The 21,406-nt window shown below is 35.3% G+C and overlaps 1 protein-coding gene across 1 annotated transcript in view; it reads right to left on the bottom strand.

Annotated features, from left to right (window-relative positions):
* Positions 1–19,199, bottom strand: part of LOC149780590 (ribosome quality control complex subunit TCF25-like) — a 46,622-nt gene extending 27,423 nt beyond the window's left edge. The window contains exons 1-6 of the mRNA XM_089937706.1: positions 18,926–19,199; positions 17,167–17,349; positions 14,071–14,213; positions 12,830–12,895; positions 7,278–7,363; positions 2,744–2,874 (exon numbers count right to left, since the gene is read on the bottom strand). Coding sequence (XP_089793832.1) covers positions 2,744–2,874; positions 7,278–7,363; positions 12,830–12,895; positions 14,071–14,213; positions 17,167–17,349; positions 18,926–19,108 — 792 coding nt within the window. The 5' untranslated portion in view covers positions 19,109–19,199. The remainder of the gene's footprint in view (positions 1–2,743; positions 2,875–7,277; positions 7,364–12,829; positions 12,896–14,070; positions 14,214–17,166; positions 17,350–18,925) is intronic.
* Positions 19,200–21,406: the final 2,207 nt, after the last annotated feature.

Raw genomic sequence — 21,406 nt, 5'->3', positions numbered from 1 at the left:
ATGCAATCTGCAAATGTGAAAGCATACATAATTTTTGTGAATGATATGATGATCTCTTATGATTGATCACTGGTATGATCTCTTATGAGTGATCACTGGCTTGATCTCTTATAAGTGATCACTGGCATAATCTCTTTATGAATGATCACTGGTATGATCTCTTATGAGTGATCACTGGCATGATCTCTTATGAGTGATCACTGGCATGATCTCTTATGAGTGATCACTGGCATGATCTCTTATGAGTGATCACTGGCATGATCTCTTATGAGTGATCACTGGCATGATATCTTTAGGAGTGATCATTGTTGTGATCTCTTATGAGTGATCTAGGAGCTTACCTGTAAGTCCTGATGCCATTTGCATATCTTCAATCATTCTAAACACCTCACTCAGCTGTATTAATGTATCAATATGGTAGGGGTGCTCTTGTGTTATTCCACAGACACCCAAGCGACAAAAACAGAATTCCTTGTTTTAGGGAACAATGCCTATGAATTCAGATTCATTCAAATATGCAGAAGGGAAGTTATTAATTTGATTCTTGTTAAGTTGTATGCCATTTTATTTATTACAGAGCTATATATACTAGATAAAATAAGAATTTGATAAACTAGGTAGTTTAGTCCCTGGTTTGTTATTAATTAAATTTAGTGGGGCATTTTGTGAACTGTGCAAGAAACAAACTTACACAACCACAATGAATCTTAATCATCAAGATGTTAACCATGCATGTTAAAATACATTGACGGAACATTCAAAACGTATTCCAATAGCACAGTTTGCATTGATCATATACACAATCACTGAACATGAACTATGCATATATTGGGAGCAACACACTTGGACTAAATACTTAAAATTGAACTATAACATATTTTAACTCACTGAACAATTCCTTGAAGCATTTTTAGTCAATTTGTGAATATGTAAAATACGCCGATATGCTGCTTTATATCTCAAGCTCTGCTATTCTTTTTCTTTTCATACTTTATATCTTTCCATTGGGTGTTTTTGATGCAACTTTCTTTTGATGTAGTCTAAAAAATTGCCAATTCTCAAAAGAAACATCTTTGAACAATTCCCTAAACTCAACATTTGTCGATATTTGTCAAAATTGATGCATATGGATGGAAAAAGCTGTGTAAAATCAAACCGTTAAAATTCGTGAATTGAACAAAGAAACATACCATCAATATAATTCCATCTGACCAATTCTCTTTTTTCTGATTACTTAGTTCTCATAAAAGGAGCATAAAATAGCAATGTGATTCACTGTGGACAACTACATCAGTAACACTTTAGAATGATGTACTGCTTTATAAAGTTATATGTTCATTGGTGGACCTTTGTTATTACAATTTATGTATTATTTACATGAAACATGCTTTCACAGTAATTTTTACAGTTAATCCAGTCTTCCAATTGGTTTCTTATTTGTATAAAAGTTGTACTCATTTCTATATTTATTGCTCATTTCTATCAAAGTATTACTCATTTCTATCAATTTTTTCCTAATTGCTATCAAAGAATCATCTGTATAAAAAATACTCCTTTCTATCAAATTATTGCTCATTTCTATCAAAGTATTGCTCATTTCTATCAAAGCATTGCTGATTTCTATCAAATTATTGCTCAATTTGATCAAAGTATTGCTCATTTCTATCAAGGTATTACTCATTTCTATCAATTATTGCTTACCAATACTTCTGCCTGATGATACATTAGCTGTTTTAATTTAATGCTTGAGCAGAATTTTATAAAACTTTATTTCACTACCTAATTATCTAGAATGAATTACCTCTTCAATTTAGATACAATGACGCTGTAATCTCATTCAAAAGGGACTCAAGACTTAATGTTTCCTTACACTTAATTATCTTCAGCATACTTTTGACTAATTTTACAGCGTTCGATTTTGTAATTGTGTATATATAATAATATTATAAAGTGTTTCAAGCTTTTAAAGATTAGGTGCTATACTAAGTCTTTATTATTATTATTAAAGGCAGTAGTAGTAATAGTAGCAATAATTGAATCTTTACATTTCTAAAATTATTTTGATGTATTTACTTTCCTTTATTTGTAGATATTGGTAAGAATGATGATAAATTAAAAATAAAACCTTTATCCTGTGACTTTATGCTTTTTGTCTCTTTGAAGCACTTCGAAAGGAATGAATTATGAAAAATACCAGTAAATTTTGATTTTCCAAAACAGTAAATTCAAAAGACTATGTTCTGCATGCCCACATTAATTATTTAATTTTTAACAAATAGTTCAAAGCTCAATTCTTGATATCTTTTTATTTACAAATAAATTGTTTTCTTATAATATCATCACAATTTATTTGGCCTCTAAGAAGCAAATTCTCTCAAAATCAAAATTATGATAAACCTAAGAACAGCTTTAGGAATGCTAAACTGACTTTCCTGATAAACATCTGTTTTCAAAGTGATGCCACATACTTTTGCAATATATCACAACACTAATGGGTTGAGCAGAATCATGGGAAGTGTGTTAAAACACATGATGTAACATTCAAACTTTCCAACTATTGTATTGTAAACATGCCTACCAGAGTAAGAGAGAACATTTCGAAACATTTAATCTGTATGCTTTCCTTTGCTGGAAAAAAACATGAAAGATATCAATCAATATTTCTAAACAGGCAAAGGTATGTGTCTAAGTGCATCAAAACCTGTGACAAAAAGATAGAAGTAAATGAATATGGCACACTCACTGCAATATTCTGGGGGTTTAGAGATTCCACTGCATCATAGAAGCGAAGCTGGACCTCTTGATATTGTGGACTGTGCTCAAACACAAAGTACAGGTCATTTCCTTTGCTCTCTGTTTGTCTCATGCTCAAACCTGAAACAGATACACCCATATTACAAACCAACAAAGACCCAAATCATCCACTGCATTATCCCTCTGCAGATTATGGTCTACATTGTTAAATGAGTGAATAACAAATACATTTCATCAAGTGGGTGAAAATAATACAGTTTTTAAAATACAAGATGAAATCAATTCCCTTATAGACTCAGAACAAATATTTTTCTTTTCATTTTATGCTCAAAGGTAGTGGCAATCAATGTGTATAACAGGGATCGTCCTGGGCTTCGCCAATGTCGCAAATTGCGATTTTTTTTTCTTATTGGCAACAAAAATATCCCATCTGGCGATTATTTTGGCGACAGACTTTTTGGTTATTTAATTTGTACATACAATCATGGATTTGGACTGGATAAATTAAAAGGGAGAATGAAAGGAAGCCACAAACTTGACTAAGCAATGCATTGGAATCAATCTGTTTCACAAACGATCCTTTGTTCGTATTGACAACCCCATCTTTACAGTGCATTGTTACATCATAATCTGCTTATGCTGACATCTGGGCTGAGTACTGTATGCTGTGTTACAGTCAATCATGCTACCGAACTATACCTACAACTGACCGACTTCTGAAGACGCGAATAGAACAGATACAATTAATTGAATGGCTAATCCTTGTTATTTTTTTTTTTTTTACATATACCAATACAATAGTTTTGTTGAACCTTCATAGAAAACTGATAACCTTTGAAGTACCGACTACTGCGTATAAATACAAAGCAAATGGAAAAAATCTCAATCACAATTATATCTGTCGCCAGTGCAGCATTTTACTCACTGATCTTTTCCTTTTGCCATCAATCCCGTGTTACGGCTGCAGAGACTTAAACTCCGCAACAAAAAATAGCAAAAAAAAAAACAGTTTTGCATAATTAATAATAATTATTTATTTCTTAAAATACAGGAGTGAAAGAATACCTAAACTGGGTGTGAATTTATGCTTATATATACGGTCCAATATTGCCAGGTGTTGACTCATGTAAGTTTCATTCGTGGGAATGGAGATCCTATTTTGTTTGTCGAGAAAATTTATACAGCATTCAGTGATCATTCTTGGGATTTAGGAAGCAATTCACTACAAGCTTTGTGAAGTTAGCCATAGGGGGGGGGGGGCTGCTGAGAGACTACTGGTGTCACCTGTCAGCACTGTAGACTGTGAATGTGGATTCAGTAAGATGAACCCCATAAAAACTGACATCAGAAATAAACTCTGCATCTCATCTCTCGAGAATTTAATGAGAATCAGCATGTACAGATGTGAAAAATTCGACTTTGAAACTGCATTCAACAAGTGGGGAGCCCTAAAATCGCGACGGATCTTCATGTAACACTTTGTAACATTTTGTTAATGCTTGTTGTAATTAGAGTATTAACTAACCCATCTTTTGTAATTTTCATTGCCTGTTACATTAATTGACTAAATTAACACGTGAAAAAATGTACACTACTTGTTCTGGTGACACTTTTTGAAAATTGGCGACAAAATATTGAGGTTGGCGATTTTTTGGCGACAGCTTTTTAAAAGCCAGGACCATCCCTGGTATAACATACTGAATTAGCTAATTTCTTTCTGTGTTTCTGTGTCCCATGCAAAAATGTCAGCAATTTTAATATTCTGCTGTGTTTTGCGTATATTCATAGACAATATCAGTAACATAATTCTCCTTCCTAATTCAAAGTAAAACAGCACATAAAAATAAGTGAAGAAAAAGTACATGCATATTGTAAGATTTGAACTTAGTACTTCTGTATGCAATGTAGCCATACTTACCAATAGACCAAGTGGGTATTCACTATTAACTATATGTCTACTGATGGGGCAGTGAAAAAATATTCCACTCCAATGAATTATCAAAATTATTTCTCTTGGAAAATCCAGTAATTTATGAAGCTGGCATAAAAAATATGATATACCACATTAGCCTGTTCTTCACATTTAAGATAAATATTTGGCGAACTTCCCCATACAGCAAACCTTGTTCATGATTATTAAAATAAATTGCCCTGCACCATCCAACAAACCTTGTCCATGATTAATGCCTGTCTCATTGATCCTCCATAAACTTTACCTTTGACAAAACAGTCCTTCTAATCAATCCTTGCATGGTTTGATTTCAACAGAACTGAATTTACATCAGTGGGACACAGCTTTTCATGATGACCCATCAGTGGGATATAGGTTTTTATGATGGCCCATCAGTGGGATACAGCTTTTATGATGGCCCATCAGCGGGATACAGCTTTTATGATGGCCCATCGATGGGATACAGCTTTTATGATGGCCCATCAGTGGGATACAGCTTTTATGATGGCCCATCAGTGGGATACAGCTTTTATGATGGCACATCAGTGGGATACACCTTTTTATGATGGCACATAAGTGGGATACAGCTTTTTATGATGGCCCATCAGTGGGATACAGCTTTTATGATGGCCCATCGATGGGATACAGCTTTTATGATGGCCCATCAGTGGGATACAGCTTTTATGATGGCCCATCAGTGGGATACAGCTTTTATGATGGCACATCAGTGGGATACACCTTTTTATGATGGCACATAAGTGGGATACAGCTTTTTATGATGGCACATAAGTGGGATACAGCTTTTTATAAAGGTACATTAAGTAGGATACAGCTTTTTATGATGGTACATTCATGGGATACAGCATTTTATGAGGCACAATAAGTGGGATACAGCTTTTTATAAGACAGAAATGGACACTTTGCAAAAGGATGAAGCAATGACTTGCACATTTTGCTATATGCAATATTTATGCAAGTGTGACAAAACCATAGAAAAAGGTTATGATATAAAGTTAGCAAATATTATAAAGAGTGGAAAGCCATTCTATATTTGTGATGTGCAAGTGATGTTAAGTGTAGTTCACTAACATATGCTGCATTGGCACTAGTTGCATTCCACTCAGAAGAAGGTATGTATCTCAATTTACACTTAGCATTACAGTCACACTGGTATACACCGCACCAATCGGTGAATCATCAATTGGTATAAACAACTGACAGAATGACACAGCTCAACCGGTCTCATTTCAATCACTGCTTCATACCCTAAAGCACAGCGTTACATTCCTTATTTTTAAATAGTACACACTGTAAAAGAGTGTAAATATGTGGAAACTTTAAGAACATGACTGGGTTCGGCCAATGTAGGTATGTGAGAAAGCTTGCCGGTAGCTTCTCGTGGGTTAGTGGTTCTTTCCGGGGTTTTCCCTGGTTCTTCCTCCATCATTAATACTGGCTGCCATGTATAGCCTATCTTGTGCTGAAAAATGGCGTTCAACCCTACAACAACAACAACACGAGTGAAAAATGACTAATACATTTTGTTTATACTATACATGAAGAGTAAACCCATTATAAAACATAACAGTTTTGGAAGACCACCTGAAATGAAGTAACTCTGCTTTGGAAGACCACCTGTCATGAAGTAACTGCTTTGAAAGACCACCTGTCATGAAAGAACACTGCTTTGGAAGACCACCTGTTGTGAATGTCCAGACTTTGCTTTCACAAAGGTTTCTTAAGTAGAATACATACACAACTACAATTTAGTTTTTTGGTACCAGTTCTACGAAGTCAGTACTAAAGGTTTATACCGCAATTCTAAGTTTAAAGTATGTGTGTGTGATTTGGATTTTTAATGTAACTTTATAAAAAGTTTATACTGATATCTAGCAATGTCCCACCCAGTCACATCATCCTGAAACCAGGCCAACCAGTCCTAACATTAACCTCTTAATGTTGAGCACCTAGCGAGGCAGCAGTTAGTACAATTGTTTTTATAACTGTTTGGTACAACTTGGCCGGGTTTTGAACCTGCAACCTCCCATATCTCAGGCAGACGCTCTAACCACTAGGCAACCGGAACAGTCTAAGCTTAAAGTAATCAATTTGGTAAAAGCAGGGGTCTGATACTGTTATCCTATTGTTGATTATGCCCAGCTTAGCAATGTTTTTCCTTAGAGCTGACATTTTATGAAAGCTTGACCAAATTGTTCATGCATGTATCAAATATCTAAAAGAACATCAGTCTTGGAAGACCATGTTTTGTCATGGAAAGGGTCATGTCTCCTGAAAGCTCTCACAGTACAAAGTCTTCAGAACTGTGCAGAAAGATGAAAGTTATCAAAGTATGTGCACATTCATGCTTTCATGTGAATAAGAACAGGGTTTTTAATGTAGATGATGGAGTTTAGGAGATGTGGGCATAGATGGGAAGCAAAGAAAGAAAAGAGTTGAAACCAGATCTGGTTTAGACCACAGCCTTCGATACTGATATTTTATCAAGGCAATACTTCAAACTATTTTCCGATAAATACTTTAGATTTATTTAATAAGTGCAAATAACAATAACCTGTTTTTCCAAGAGCAGGCCAGTTTTCCTTGGGTTGGGTCAGCCAGCTGATTCTCTGTCTACCTCGCATCCGCATTCTTCTTCGGCTAAAATAAAGCGAGTGATCCATATTAGGGAGATTTCGATGCGAAATTTACAAAATAAGTGAAAAAAACGATTTACATAAATTTAATTTCTAGTTTATTTAATAGAATTATATAGGTCACAGCTGAAAAGACTGCCATACTCAAACATTTGGCAGTGAAACATTGCTGATGTAAGGTCATGGAGTGATAAACAATTTCAATAGTGTGGCATATGCCATTACTATTGTTAGGTCATGGCATGATATAACATTTCTATAGTAGGCATATAACACTGCAAGTGTAATGTCATGAAGTGACATAATTTTTGTAGTATGGCATATGATATTACTAGTTTAATGTCATGGAGTGATGTACAATTTCTGTAGTGTGACATGTGACATTGCTACCACAGCACAACATTCAATTTTGACCACACATCATTTGAACTAGTCCAAACCACACTCACAGTGGAGCAAAGGTCAGTCCATTTTTTCTGCCTATACCACCCTTCTCTTAGCACAAAAAACCAAGCTGACTGAATCTCTCTTTTTGGAACAGTTTCCGAATCTCCTGGAGTATGGAAATTCGATAGGTAGCAACCCGATTATTCTTGGAGATTTCAACTTTCACTTTGATTGTCCTGAAAACCTAAATACATCAAAACTCCTAGATTTCATTAATGTTTTCAACCTCAAACAGTCAGTTAACCAATCCACCCATAAACATGGTCACATTTTAGATTGGATTCTTCATAGACCTGATGATAACATTCTACGGTCCTCCCTGGTATTCCATGAACTTGCATTATATGCCATCTTGACATATCAATCCCTAACCCTCCACCTTTATCTGCTGAAACCTCCGTATGATAAATAGAACCAAACTAATACCTGACATTCAAGCAAACCTAACAACTTGCTTACCTACTACAACAGAACAACTAGATAACTGCCTGCGTTCACTGCTCGACAAACATGCCCCAGCTACCAAGTGCAGAGTATCAATTCAAAAGTGTTCTCTATGGTATAGCAGTGTTAGGGACCAGCTTCGCACTGCTAAAAGAGACTGCCGTAAACCTGAGAGGCTTTGGCTTTCCACCAGACTCATTATTCATAAGCAAATCTATGAAGCCGCTAAGAAGAATGTCACAAATATAGTCCATGCAGCAAAATCAGCCCACTACACCACTAAGATCTTTTCTCCAGTCAACCTTCTGGACATGTTTGCAAATTTCTTCCATGACAAAGTACAAACCATGAGAGATAAGCTTGACACCACAATTTCAACTGACTCATCATCACCATACAGCTGGGATACAGAATTTGAGCAGCAACCATTAGCAGCATGTGAACCGGTCTCTATGGATTTCTTACGTACAATCCTGATGAAGAATGCACCAATGTCATTGAACTTGATCCAATTCCAACATCACTGCTGCCTGAGTGTTTAGATCCAGTATTGCCTTCACTAACTGATGTAATTAATACCTCTCTGTCATGAGGGGAATTCCCATCATTTTTCAAAACTGCTATTGTAAAGCCTCTGCTGAAGAAACCAACACTCGACCATAACAATTTAAAGAACTACCACCCAGTTTCTAATCTCCTATTCATATAAAAAACCTAAGAAAAGGTTGTTCTATCCCATCTTGTATCTCATCTGAATTAAAACAGTCTTTTTAGCAATGTACAATCTGCATATCGCCCTTGCCACAGTACTGAAACTATGAATCTACTCTTCTAAAAGTAGTTAATGACATTCTCTCTGCTTTGGATAGCGGAAAGATTACAGCCATCACCCTCCTTGATTTGTCTGCAGCATATGACACAAAAGACCATGATATATTACTTCACCATCTCCAGCATGTATTTGGCATTCATGATACAGCCTTACTGTGGTTAAAGTCCTACTTGATCAACAGGACACAAATTGTGTCTGCAAATGGAATACACTCTTGCCCAGTTACTCTATATTGTGGTGTTCCACAGGGGTCTGTTCTTGGACCTGTTCTCTTCAATCTATACATTCAGCCATTCTCAAGTGTCATAAATCATCATCCAGCGTCTCACCAATTTTATGGTGATGACACCCAAATATACAAATCTAGTTATCCAACTGAAGTTGATGCTACCATCCAAGATGTAGAGAGGTGCATTTCTGATGTGAAATCATGGATGACATGTTGTTGTTGTTGTTGTTGTGGGGTTTAACGCAATTTTTCAGCACATGATAGGCTTTACATGGCGGCCAGTATTAATGGTGGAGGAAGAACCCGGGAAAACCCCGGAAAGAACCACCCACCCACGAGAAGCTACTGGCAAGCTTTCGCACACACCCACATTGGCTGAATCCGAGACTCGAACCCACACAGACAGAGGTGAGATGGCAGTGATCCGTAATGAAGAGCGCTTTAGACCACTTGGCCACTCGGGGGTCCTCGGATGACATGTAACGAGCTGTAGATGAATGATGATAAAACTAAGGCCATTCTGATCACAACACAGACTTTCTCATTCACTTTCTTTACCTCAAACAATAAATATCAGCAACACCAACATTAAATTCACACAGTCAGTACGAAACCTAGGTGTTACTCTGGACAGTACTCTCACACTGCACCAACATGTCATGAATATATGCAAGGCTGCATATCTTGAGCTGAGATGCATCAGCTCCATTCGTAAGTTTCAGTTGATGCCACTAAAACACTTGTGTGTTCATTAGTACTTTCAAGACTGGACCATTGTTACTCACTTCTGGCTGGTTCATCTCAATATCTACTCCAGAAACTTCAAAACACAGCTGCTTGGATCATACTTAGAGTACCACGATCAGAGCACACCTCCCCGCTGCTCTGTACCCTATTTTGGCTATCCATTCAATCCAGAATCAAACACAAAATTTGTTCTCTGTGCTATATTTCACTGACGGACTCCAGTCCAACATACCTATCTGTCTTCACCCATGTGTACACAACAGCAAGATACTTATGCTCCTCTTCTGACAATCGTATACTCATTATTCCCACTATGAAAACAAAGTCATGTGGACGTTCTTTTGCATAAAAGGGCCCAGCAACATGGAATGAATTGCCCACTGAACTTAGACACAGACACAGTGATCCCATTAAAGTGTGCTCTTAAAACTCACTTATTTTGACTACAAGAACAAACTTAAAGACCTAATAATGTTTCCTACCTTAAATATTTTCAGCATGTTTTTTATGTTTTCTAATTTCATGGTGTTTGTTTTAGGTAATAATAATATTATTATGTTTTTTTTCTACCATAAATATTCTCAGCATGTTTTTTTTTAATGTTTTCTCATTTCATGGTGTTTGTTTTTGTAATCATATTATTATATGTTTTTTATGTTATAGGTGTTGTCTAATGTTGTAAAGCGCTTAGAGCTCCTAAAGATTAGGCGCTATACAAAGTCCTCATTATTGTTATTATTATTAGTGTTAGGTCATGGCATGACATAAAATTTATATGACATAAAATTTATATAGTAGGCATCTAACATTGCAAGTGTAATGTCATGAAGTGACATAATTTTTGAAGTATGGCATATGAAATTACTAGTTTAATGTCATGGTGTGATGTACAATTCTGTAGTGTGACATGTGACATTGCTAGTGTATGGTCATGGAGTGACGTACAGTTTTGGTAGTGCAACATATGACATAGTAATACAAATTCTGTAGTGTGATATACGATATTGCTTGTGTGACATACAATTTATGTAGCGTGGCCTATGACATTGCTAATTTAAGGTCATGTTAAGATATACAAATTCTGTAGTGTGGCATATGACATTGCTAATTTAAGGTCATGTTAAGATATGCAATTTATGTCGCGTGGCATATGACATTGCTAATTTAAGGTCATGTTAAAATATACAAATTCTGTAGTGTGGCATATGACATTGCTAATTTAAGGTCATGTTAAGATATGCAATTTATGTAGCGTGGCAAATGACATTGCTAATTTAAGGTCATGTTAAGATATACAAATTCTGTAGTGTGACATACGACATTGCTAATTTAAGGTCATGTTAAGATATACAAATTCTGTAGTGTGACATATGACATTGCTAATTTAAGGTCATGTTAAGATATACAAATTCAGTAGTGTGACATATGACATTGCTAATTTAAGGTCATGTTAAGATATACAATTTCAGTAGTGTGACATATGACATTGCTTGTGTGACATACAATTTCCATAGTGTGGCTAAGGACAGTGCTAGTATTAGATTATGGAGTGACATAAATTTTTTAAGAGAGTACAAGGATATAATTGGATTTTTAACAAGGAATACATGGTCAACAACTTCAGTGGTAACACTAATTAAAAAGAAATAAGATTCTGTCACATACTTCAATTGCTCTGGGAAAGTTTCATTTTTAAAATCTGAGACACCCATTTGTCTCTCATATTCATCCCATTTAATCCAATTTCAATAAGAATTTTTAATTAAATCGAAGTAAGACATTGATCCTGACAAGCATTTAATAAATTCCTGTTGCTGTAATTACTCATCCCCATGAGTTATGTCTCCTAATAGGTGGTATAAACAGCCAATACCCAGTATGAGGTCAAAGGTACACGCATACTACAAAATATAACTGTAAATATTACTTTATGTAAAATTTAAAGCATTGATTTATTAAAATGATTTTTGAAAAGATTCAATTAAATGATGGCCATCTTTTAAGTATATTTGAAATATAAAAATATATCAAATCAAAATTTTTTTAAGAAAAAGGACAAATTTAGCAGTTTTGAAAAAAAATATTTCAGTTTAAAAAGATGTATTCTATACTTTTTATTTGAAAACTATACAATTTTTTTGTTGATTTATAATGCTAAGAGCCTGTGATATCATTAGGTCCTATCTGTTTTCTTTAAGTTAAATCTTTTAGCTACTTTCATGATAAACAGCTTGTTTACCTGCTCTGTGACTTGAGCCTTAATTTTTTTTATACTGAGTACAGCATTATTTAATATTAAATATATGGTATACGGTCCTGTCTCATTCACTCAGTACAACATTATTCAATATATATGCTATACGGTCATGTCTCATTCACTCAGTACAACATTACTCAATATATATGCTATACGGTCATGTCTCATTCACTCAGTACAACATTACTCAATATATATGCTATATGGTCATGTCTCATTCACTCAGTACAACATTACTCAATATATATGCTATACGGTCATGTCTCATTCACTCAGTACAACATTACTCAATATATATGCTATACGGTCATGTCTCATTCATCCAGTTCAAACCATTTGCTTGAAAAAAAGTGAATGAACACAATATTCTGAGAAAGAAGATCTGATTTTAATCTGTGAACACATTGTCAGATACTTTTCATCACCATTAAAAAATACTTCACTACATTAAAGAACTTCTACACAATCAGACTCGTGTTTCCAGTTTAAGTCCAACGACACTAAAAAAACTTACCTCTGCTCTGCCTGAATTACTCTGGAACCAAATATTCTTCTCAATTCTGTATCTGGATTTAAATTCCTAGAAATACATAAATCACAATGTGGCATATAAACTGATCAGATTTAAATTCCTAGAAATACATAACTGTGAATCACAATGTGGCATATAAACTGATCACATTCATCTTGCTGACATTATAAGCTGAATTTGAAAATATTATATTAAATAATTTTTATGTCACAGTTGACAAACCAGTCTTATTCTCCATATAACACACAGAAAATAACACATCATGACATAACACAATGGCATAAGCGTAGTAACTATGACTTCCAAAATGTCATCCAAATCCTACTGTCTATTCTCTAATGTCATATTTAAAACCTTACAATTTATTTATTTCAGGTAAAATATATGATAATTCTCTGGACACATTTTGCATATACATCTTGTATGCAATCAAACTCTTTTGTAAGATCATTTATATTTAAAAGATTGTGTGATTTGGAATTTTTTTAATGTAGCTTTAACAATTTTTCCACTCATATCACTATGATGTCTGCAGCGTGGCAGTTTATAGTGATGTTTAGCACTGGGGCATCATGCCGCAGACATATTAGCACCATGTCCCACACAGTCACATTATCCTTACACCAGGGTGACCGGTCCTAACGCTAACCTCAACTAAAGCTGAGTATCAAGCATGGCAGCTGGAAGTACCATTTTTGTATATCTTTGGTATGACTCAGCCGGGGTTTGAACCCACAAGCTCCCGCATCCAAGGCAGACATTCTAACCACTAGACCACTGGAGCAGTCTCCCATGTTCAACACCTTGTTGATAACTGAAAATGTGCAGAAACCATTTTTCTTCTTTTAGTTAGTGACCTTGACATTTTGATTCCAAAATCAACAGAATCCTTCCTTAATCCAAATGCAAGCCCTCCACACAAGTTTGATCCATGTCATGTGAAATTAATGTTACTGTACAAAACCCATTTTTCTTCTTCTTTCAGTCCATGGCCTTTGACCTTTATACCCCCAAATCAACAGGATCTTCCTTATCTCAAGAGCAAACCATCCACAAAGTCTGGTAACTGTACAAGGTGTTGAATTCACATTTACTGTGTGAAAAAGAAATTTATAACAGACAGATGGATGGAGGCAGACTTTGTAACATTATATGCTCTGGTTTTTAGGAGATATTTCTTTATCTGCAATTGTTATGATTCAGAAATTTAAAGCATTATGTACTTATGTTCCACAAAGAGAAGAGATCTGAAGTCAGCAGCTGTTTTGTCATTCATATGGGAATTTATCTCTCCCTCTCCTCTTACTAATACATGGCCCAGTAGTCTATTCACCTCCCGGAGGCTAGCATCTATGTCATCTTTCACCTGAAATGTTTAAAAGATATAAAGATATAGGCTGACAAGAATTAGATGTTTGTTATATATGTTTACTAGGAAGTGATACAATTTAAGTGGGGTGACGAGGTGTGTATGCGTTTGTGTGTGTGTCAATGCATGCATCTATGTATGTATGCATGTATGTATGTATGCATGCATATGCAGGCACAATACTGGCTATACTGCACCAATTAAAAGTCAGGTTCTGAAAATGTAAGCATAAAAATTTGCAAAACAAACAATCTTTAGAAATACAAGCTATTCCAAATACATGTTAAGTTCTATAAGATAAAGGATACAAAGTATAGATGTTACAATTCTTTAAGCAATATATAAAATAAATTATACTGTTAAAAAATATCAAAAATAATAAAAACTTAAAACACAGGATCAGAATTTATTTTAAAAATATACAAGGTTTTCACAGGCAATATATAATCACGACACTTCGTAACTGGATTCACAAGGTGGAAGGTGATACGCATCAAAAGAACTTTTCAAGTGTCAATGGCCACTGGCAAGGTATGTGCTCAGGTAAGTTTTCTCTAGGATATAAATGAGAAGCACAAAATTTATAAATACATTTGCATAATGCAATACAAGTACTCGTATATAAGTTTAGTCCAGCTGCTTACAACACAGACCCTGATCTGCTTTCGCTAAATGCGCTAACAGATCAGGGTCAATGTTGGTTTGTTCTACTGATTACTCTTAAGAATATGGTATATATGGTATTTTTTTAAATATTCTTCTTTGACAAGAATTCCCCACTCCACTATTGCCATATCCAACAGCATATTAAATGCCCACCTCAGGTTTAATACTGCATGTACTGGTCCCTTAAGTCAAGTACAACTGTAAACAATGTTCACTGATCTGCCACTGCATAATGTACCAGCAGATCAGGGTCTATGCTGCTTGTGTTACTGATTACTTCAAAACAAACTTGATAGATACAGATCTGCTTGCATATTATAAGCAAGTACATGTGGTAGTTGTCTATGTATAGAGGTCTCAGAAACACTTAATAATGCATATATGGAAGCAAAAAATTGTTTCTGGAACACAGAACATTCAAAGGCTTGCCAGACTTTCTTTAGCCATCTGCTGAGTGGGAAAATGTGTTGATCAATTAGCTGTGCTGATATTTACAATGTTAGAATTGGGACCCTGAGTGGTCTAAAGCACTCTCCGTTATGGATTACTGCCATCTCACCTGTCTGCATGGGTTCGAGTCTCAGATTCGTCCAATGTGTCTATGTGAGAAAAGTTGCCAATAGCTTCCTGTGGGTCGGTGATTCCTTCTGGGGTTTATCCCGGGTTCTTCTTCCACCATTAATACTGGCCGCCATGTATAGCCTATCATGTGCTGAAAAATGACGCTAAACCCCACAACAACAACAATTAAAGAATTCACTGACTGAAAGAGCCACTGATTTACATGTGCTGATATTTACAGTGACTGAGATTAGAGGCAGAAAGGCCCAGAGATCTACATGTGGTTACATGTATTTATAAGAGTACATCAAATAAACACTTTAGCCTCCATTACTGTGTTCATTTCTGAGTGTAGATGAGTAAGTAGTGCATGTGACCTCGAAATCAAGACATGTTGAGACTTAGACAAAATGCCATTTGCAAATCTGGATAAGAATTTTGGGGTTAAATGGCAAACTGACGAAGATTTTAATGAGATTCAGCAGAGTGCTAAAGTTGCTAGAACTGATAGTTTTGATGGGACAGTAGCCAAGTGTAAGAAAGTGTGTGATGCCTAGCTTAGTGCTTGGAATAAGACGTTCCCTTGAACTGACAAAACTCAAGTCACACTCTGATAGACAAACAAGAGCTATGTCAGTGTAATAAAGAATGTGGAAATTAAACTCAGTGTCAACCAATAGTTCTTCTAATCTGCAAAGTACACATTTTCTGGGAGGGGACTGCAACTTTTGCTGGTGGACTCCTATTTTTACCAAAGTGGGAGTCCTGGACTCCTAGTTTTAAAATCCTAGCGAGACTAATGCATTTAGATTTCTGAAACTTTGGACCCCAAAACATTGTTCATCTTTCAGTTACTGTGATCTTGACCTATGACCATTTGACCCTAAAACTGAAAGGCTTCTTCCTTACTCAAAGTGCCAAAATTATATAAAGTTTACTATTTATTGAATAGAAACCATTTTTTGTGTTTCAATCATGATGACCTGAACCTTTACCCCCATAAACTGATAGGGTTTTCCAGTGCAAGATATTAAAAATATCTGGTAACTCTAGATGGTGCAGAACTCATTGTGTGGAAACCATTTTTCTTCTTTTAACTAGTGACCTTGACATTTGACCTCTGACCCCCCCACCCCTTTAAAGGCTTCTTTTCTACCCCAACTGCAAGTCATCCACAAAGATTGGTAACTGTGGGTGGTGGAGAATTCAAATGATGGAACAAAAATGAAATAGGGAAGTAACAGATGGATGCACATCATTGCTCTGCATTACAGCATATAAAGCAATCCCATTTATGGTTTTCAATTACATTATGAAAACATTTCATTTTAAATATTGGGGCAATGTCTGCGTAAAGCAATCCAAAGATGAAAATAAGAGATAAAACTTTACTTAAAAAAAAAAAATAAACAAACAAAAACTTAAACTAAAAACCAAGCAACCAAGAGGACAAACTGTAACTCTCAGAAAGAAAAATCAGTCAAATTATGTGGTAACATGTAAAGGCAATGGACGAATTTATAAAATGTGTGGTCTGTACATGCTGGTGAGCTTTTAATTGCAGTTAAATTACTATGAAATTATATGACCAATAATGAAGAATTAGTGTAGCAATGGCTGCTTTAAAGAGGTGAGCATAATGGCAGGCTGCATCATTTCCTCCTGAAAGGTTTTACTGTTCTTGAGACAATTTTCACAGTTTTGTAATCAAAAAGAATAATACCTCTTTATTGGAATCATGTATGTTTTCTTCTTCTTTTGATTTCACTTTTCCTTTCTTCTTTTTCCTTTTCTTCTTCTTTCTTTCTGTGTTGCTAGCTGGTGACTGTTCTGAATGGACAGCTGTCACTTCTGTATGTTCATCTGAATCACTGTTTAGCTGGATTCCATCTTTATCCTCATTAAGCTGATGAATGTAAAACACAAATATAGTGAATTATTTTGAAATTAATACAGAAAAACTTTTAAAAAATTGAATTTGTCATTCTAGATTTCAATGGTAGAGCACCTGTCCAGAGTTTGAGACCCATGTTCAAGCTGGAAATACTTCTCTTATAACATAATAATGCCACTGTTCAGTTTGGAATTATCAGGAACTATTTACAGATGGGTAGGCACTCTCTGCAAACATGGCACTTCTGCTGAATTAGCAGTTCTTTTTGCAAATCTTCACATTAATGATGACATTCATAATTTAAACTTACTGGAAGAGAAAACCAGACAAAAACACACCAATAAGGTTTTCTTACATTAAATAAACAGAAAAATAAGTGTGATAATAGAAAACATCACCGATTTAAGGTGTTTTAGTGATTTTAAAAGAGGCAGAAATATGAGTTCTTGGACACAGGTGCTTGACGCAAGCGAGATGTTGAGAAAAAAAACACAATAATTCAAAAGGAAAAAATCATACAGTGTCAAAAATACCTTAGATTACCCCCATGACCCATTCTGACATAGGAGCCTCTCTATCATAATATGTAAGAGAGGGTAAGGAACTTCCAAATACTTCGTTCCACCCATGACCCTCGATTTCCTTCTGCTATTTCCATTTTTTAAGGCACACGACCATATTATATGGCTTGTTTTACTCCTGAAATATTTTTCTATCCATCAAGCCATCACTGACTTTTCTGCATTGTACCAAACTGAAGTTACAGGCTTGAAACGTGCGATTTGCGTGAATTTTTTGGTTTTGGACAAGTGCATGCACATGTGAAAACCGCTACATGTACCATGTTTTCAACTCTATGGTGCATCCCTTCTTGAATTACAGAACAGTGGTAGATGCAAAAGATTTTTACTTACCATTAACTTGATTTAACTTTAGGAACCCTGTTCTATGCAAGAATTAGACATTGTCCTCTTCACTGCACATACATTGTATACATGCAACTCTATTTTCAAAATAGGTAAACTATGCGGCACACACGTCAAAATATGATTGGCTCAAAAGGTTATACTTATTATCACATGAGCTCGGACTTGTCTCAAGAGTAAAAAATCACACGTTTGGGAGCCCGTAACTTCAGTTTGGTACACTGTATAAAAGTCAATAATGGCTTGATTAATAGAAAAAAATATCTCAGGAGTAAAACAAGCCATATAGTACTGATTTGTATTCTCTCTCTCTCTCTCTCTCTCTCTCTCTCTATATATATATATATATATATATATATATATATATATATATATATATATATATATATATATATATATATATATATATATATATATATTCAAGGTAATCACAGAAATGTGGACAGAGGAGATATCAATAACTGTTTCCACCCTGTGTCAGATACAATTAACATGACAATCCAAATATGTAAGAGTCACAGCGTGGTAAAATGGTCCGAGATGGAGAAAACTAGACTAGAGAATTTGTAGATGGACAGTTATATACAAAACCCAGTTGTTACGTTTTGCAATGACAACTGGGCAAGAATTCAGATAGGCTGTAACGCTAAACTAAAGTATACCAGTTCAAATGGGTTTGCAATTTTCGCTTTCTTTTTATGCTGATACTGCCTGACACCTGGGACTCGATCATCTGTATTATCTACATCGGAGTCCTCGTGATTGTCTGCCGCCTGTACACCATCCGGCAGATCGGGAATCTCAAGTTCCTTTCCTCGTAGTCTCCTTAGTGCTCTGTTGGACATAGTAGTTCAAGAATTGTTTTGGGGAGTTTTCTGTAAATATTTCTCACTCCATATGCAATACATGCGAGCGACACGAAAACGGACGTTTATTATTTACTTTAACACCGGTTTCCTGGCCAAGTCTTAAAAACGCATTTAATTTGTTATTCATGGCAAACCGAGCCTCGGCTTGCCCAGATTTTATCTGCATATGGAATTATATACCATTTTTTTTTTTTAAAGGTCTAATGTACTACTGTAAATAAGCCGTGTTTTCCAAATTTGATTAACAAGTATGCAGAGAGAACGCAGTGTTATGATCGTATAAAAATGTTAATGTGTAAAAACAGTTCATATTTTATACTCTCTCTCTCATGATGAGATATACTGTATACAGTTGAAAAGTTTTTGAAAGAACAAGAGAATGAAAGGTAAATTGTAGTCTTGAAATGGAATTGATATGACGATTAGTTTAACAGTTGTGAACAATCAGAAACCAGTATACAATGAGCATGGATGATATAAAAGCGTACTACACATGTTACAGCACTTGCCTTCTACTCAGTGAATAGATGATACAAGTCCAGTATTTTGTTCATTATTGGGTTTACTGTGCATTGAGGTTGATAAGTGGAGATTGATGCATTTCTCCTGCTTTGTTACATACACCCTACAAATACAATAAAAATACATTTACTACAACAATAAATAATATCGTCATCAGTGCATTGTTATTCTGCAGGTTTACATTGATTCTGTTTATAGCACATTCAATGCTGAATAACTTAAAATACCATATATTTATTAATTATCCATCTAGAGAGATAGTGGATTAGATAAACCTAAACAACATTGTTTAGAGCAAAAATAGAGAACAGACAGACAGACAAGCGTATGGGCAGACGATATGCTACTAAAACAATATGCAGGTTGATAACCTATTAAAATGTACTAAAATACATCAACATACATCCCAGATAAATATACAGAGTACATATAAAATAAACTGTTACATTAACCATATTATAAATATATTTACCTTATCATATGGGACAAAAGCCAATTCACATGTTCTTGCAAGCAAAAGAATCATCAGGCACTTTAATGTAATGCCATGACCAGCTCCCTTCAGAAGCTCAAATGAATTGACCACTAATCTGAATTTGTTGTTGTTGTTGTTGTGGGGTTTAACGCCATATTTCAGCACACGATAGGCTATGCATGGCGGCCAGTATTAATGGTGGAGGAAGAACCCGGGAAAACCCCGGGAAGAACCACCGACCCACGAGAAGCTACTGGCAAGCTTTCTCACATACCGACGTTAGCCGAATCCTAGATTCGAACCCACGCAGACAGAGGTGAGATGGCAGTGATCCGTAACGGAGAGCGCTTTAGACCACTCGGCCACACGGGGCCCCCACTAATATGATGTTCATACTATGTTGTTTATACAGACAAGTAGCAAACTAACCAATCAGAAAGTTGTTTAACACTTGTCATACAATAGAACAACCCAGCATGAACAGGGTAGCTTCATTACTCAGTGAACAAAACTTAACAGGTAATCCTGGTTCAAGGTTACCTAATTGGCTAAATATATGTAAAATGAGAATAACACAGTAATTGCAACTGATGACTTTATTTCACTCATTAATAAACATCAACTACATAAAATAATAAAATATCTACTTCTGCTAATTAAAACAAGAATATATAAAATTACAAAATATATGCTCCAGCTACACACAGATGACATTATCAAGCAGCACGAAAAGTCTGAAAGATAGCTAGTTTCTAGTACGACAGCTGATGCAAACGATATGCATTTGAATATGAGTTAGTTCAAATATGCACGTAATGCAGATTTGTAACGAGCACTAGATCATTCTGTAGAAAGAAATCACCTCTAAAAAGATCGCAATTAAAGAACGAAATGGTTCACACGTAAAACATGATAAGGAGACCACAATGAAGATAATGTCATGTCAAAGAAATAGGTGACAGCACATAATAAATGTAAAAAGACAACTTTCAAGAACATGAAGTTGATTCCAACTTCATTTAAGAAAGAAAACAAAAACTGGGAAAAATTCAATGTAAACGACTGCAAGTTGGTCTATACAATTTTGAAGGAATTGAAAGACAATTAAAATCGAAGAGAGGTTGACGCAATCATAAGGATATTTAAACTTTTAACAAACTTCATTCTAGGAAGGTATGACAGCAAGTGACGCAGCTACTCAAGCAATTATACATTTTTCCAGGACAACTCGTGTAGCAGGAAATTTTTTAGAACTTCCACACAATCTTAAATCACAA

Source organism: Sinohyriopsis cumingii, chromosome 16 (genome assembly GCF_028554795.1).
Source record: "Sinohyriopsis cumingii isolate HCF-2022 chromosome 16, ASM2855479v2, whole genome shotgun sequence".
NCBI classification, from domain to species: domain Eukaryota; kingdom Metazoa; phylum Mollusca; class Bivalvia; order Unionida; family Unionidae; genus Sinohyriopsis; species Sinohyriopsis cumingii.
This window is presented reverse-complemented; position numbering and strand designations above follow the sequence as displayed.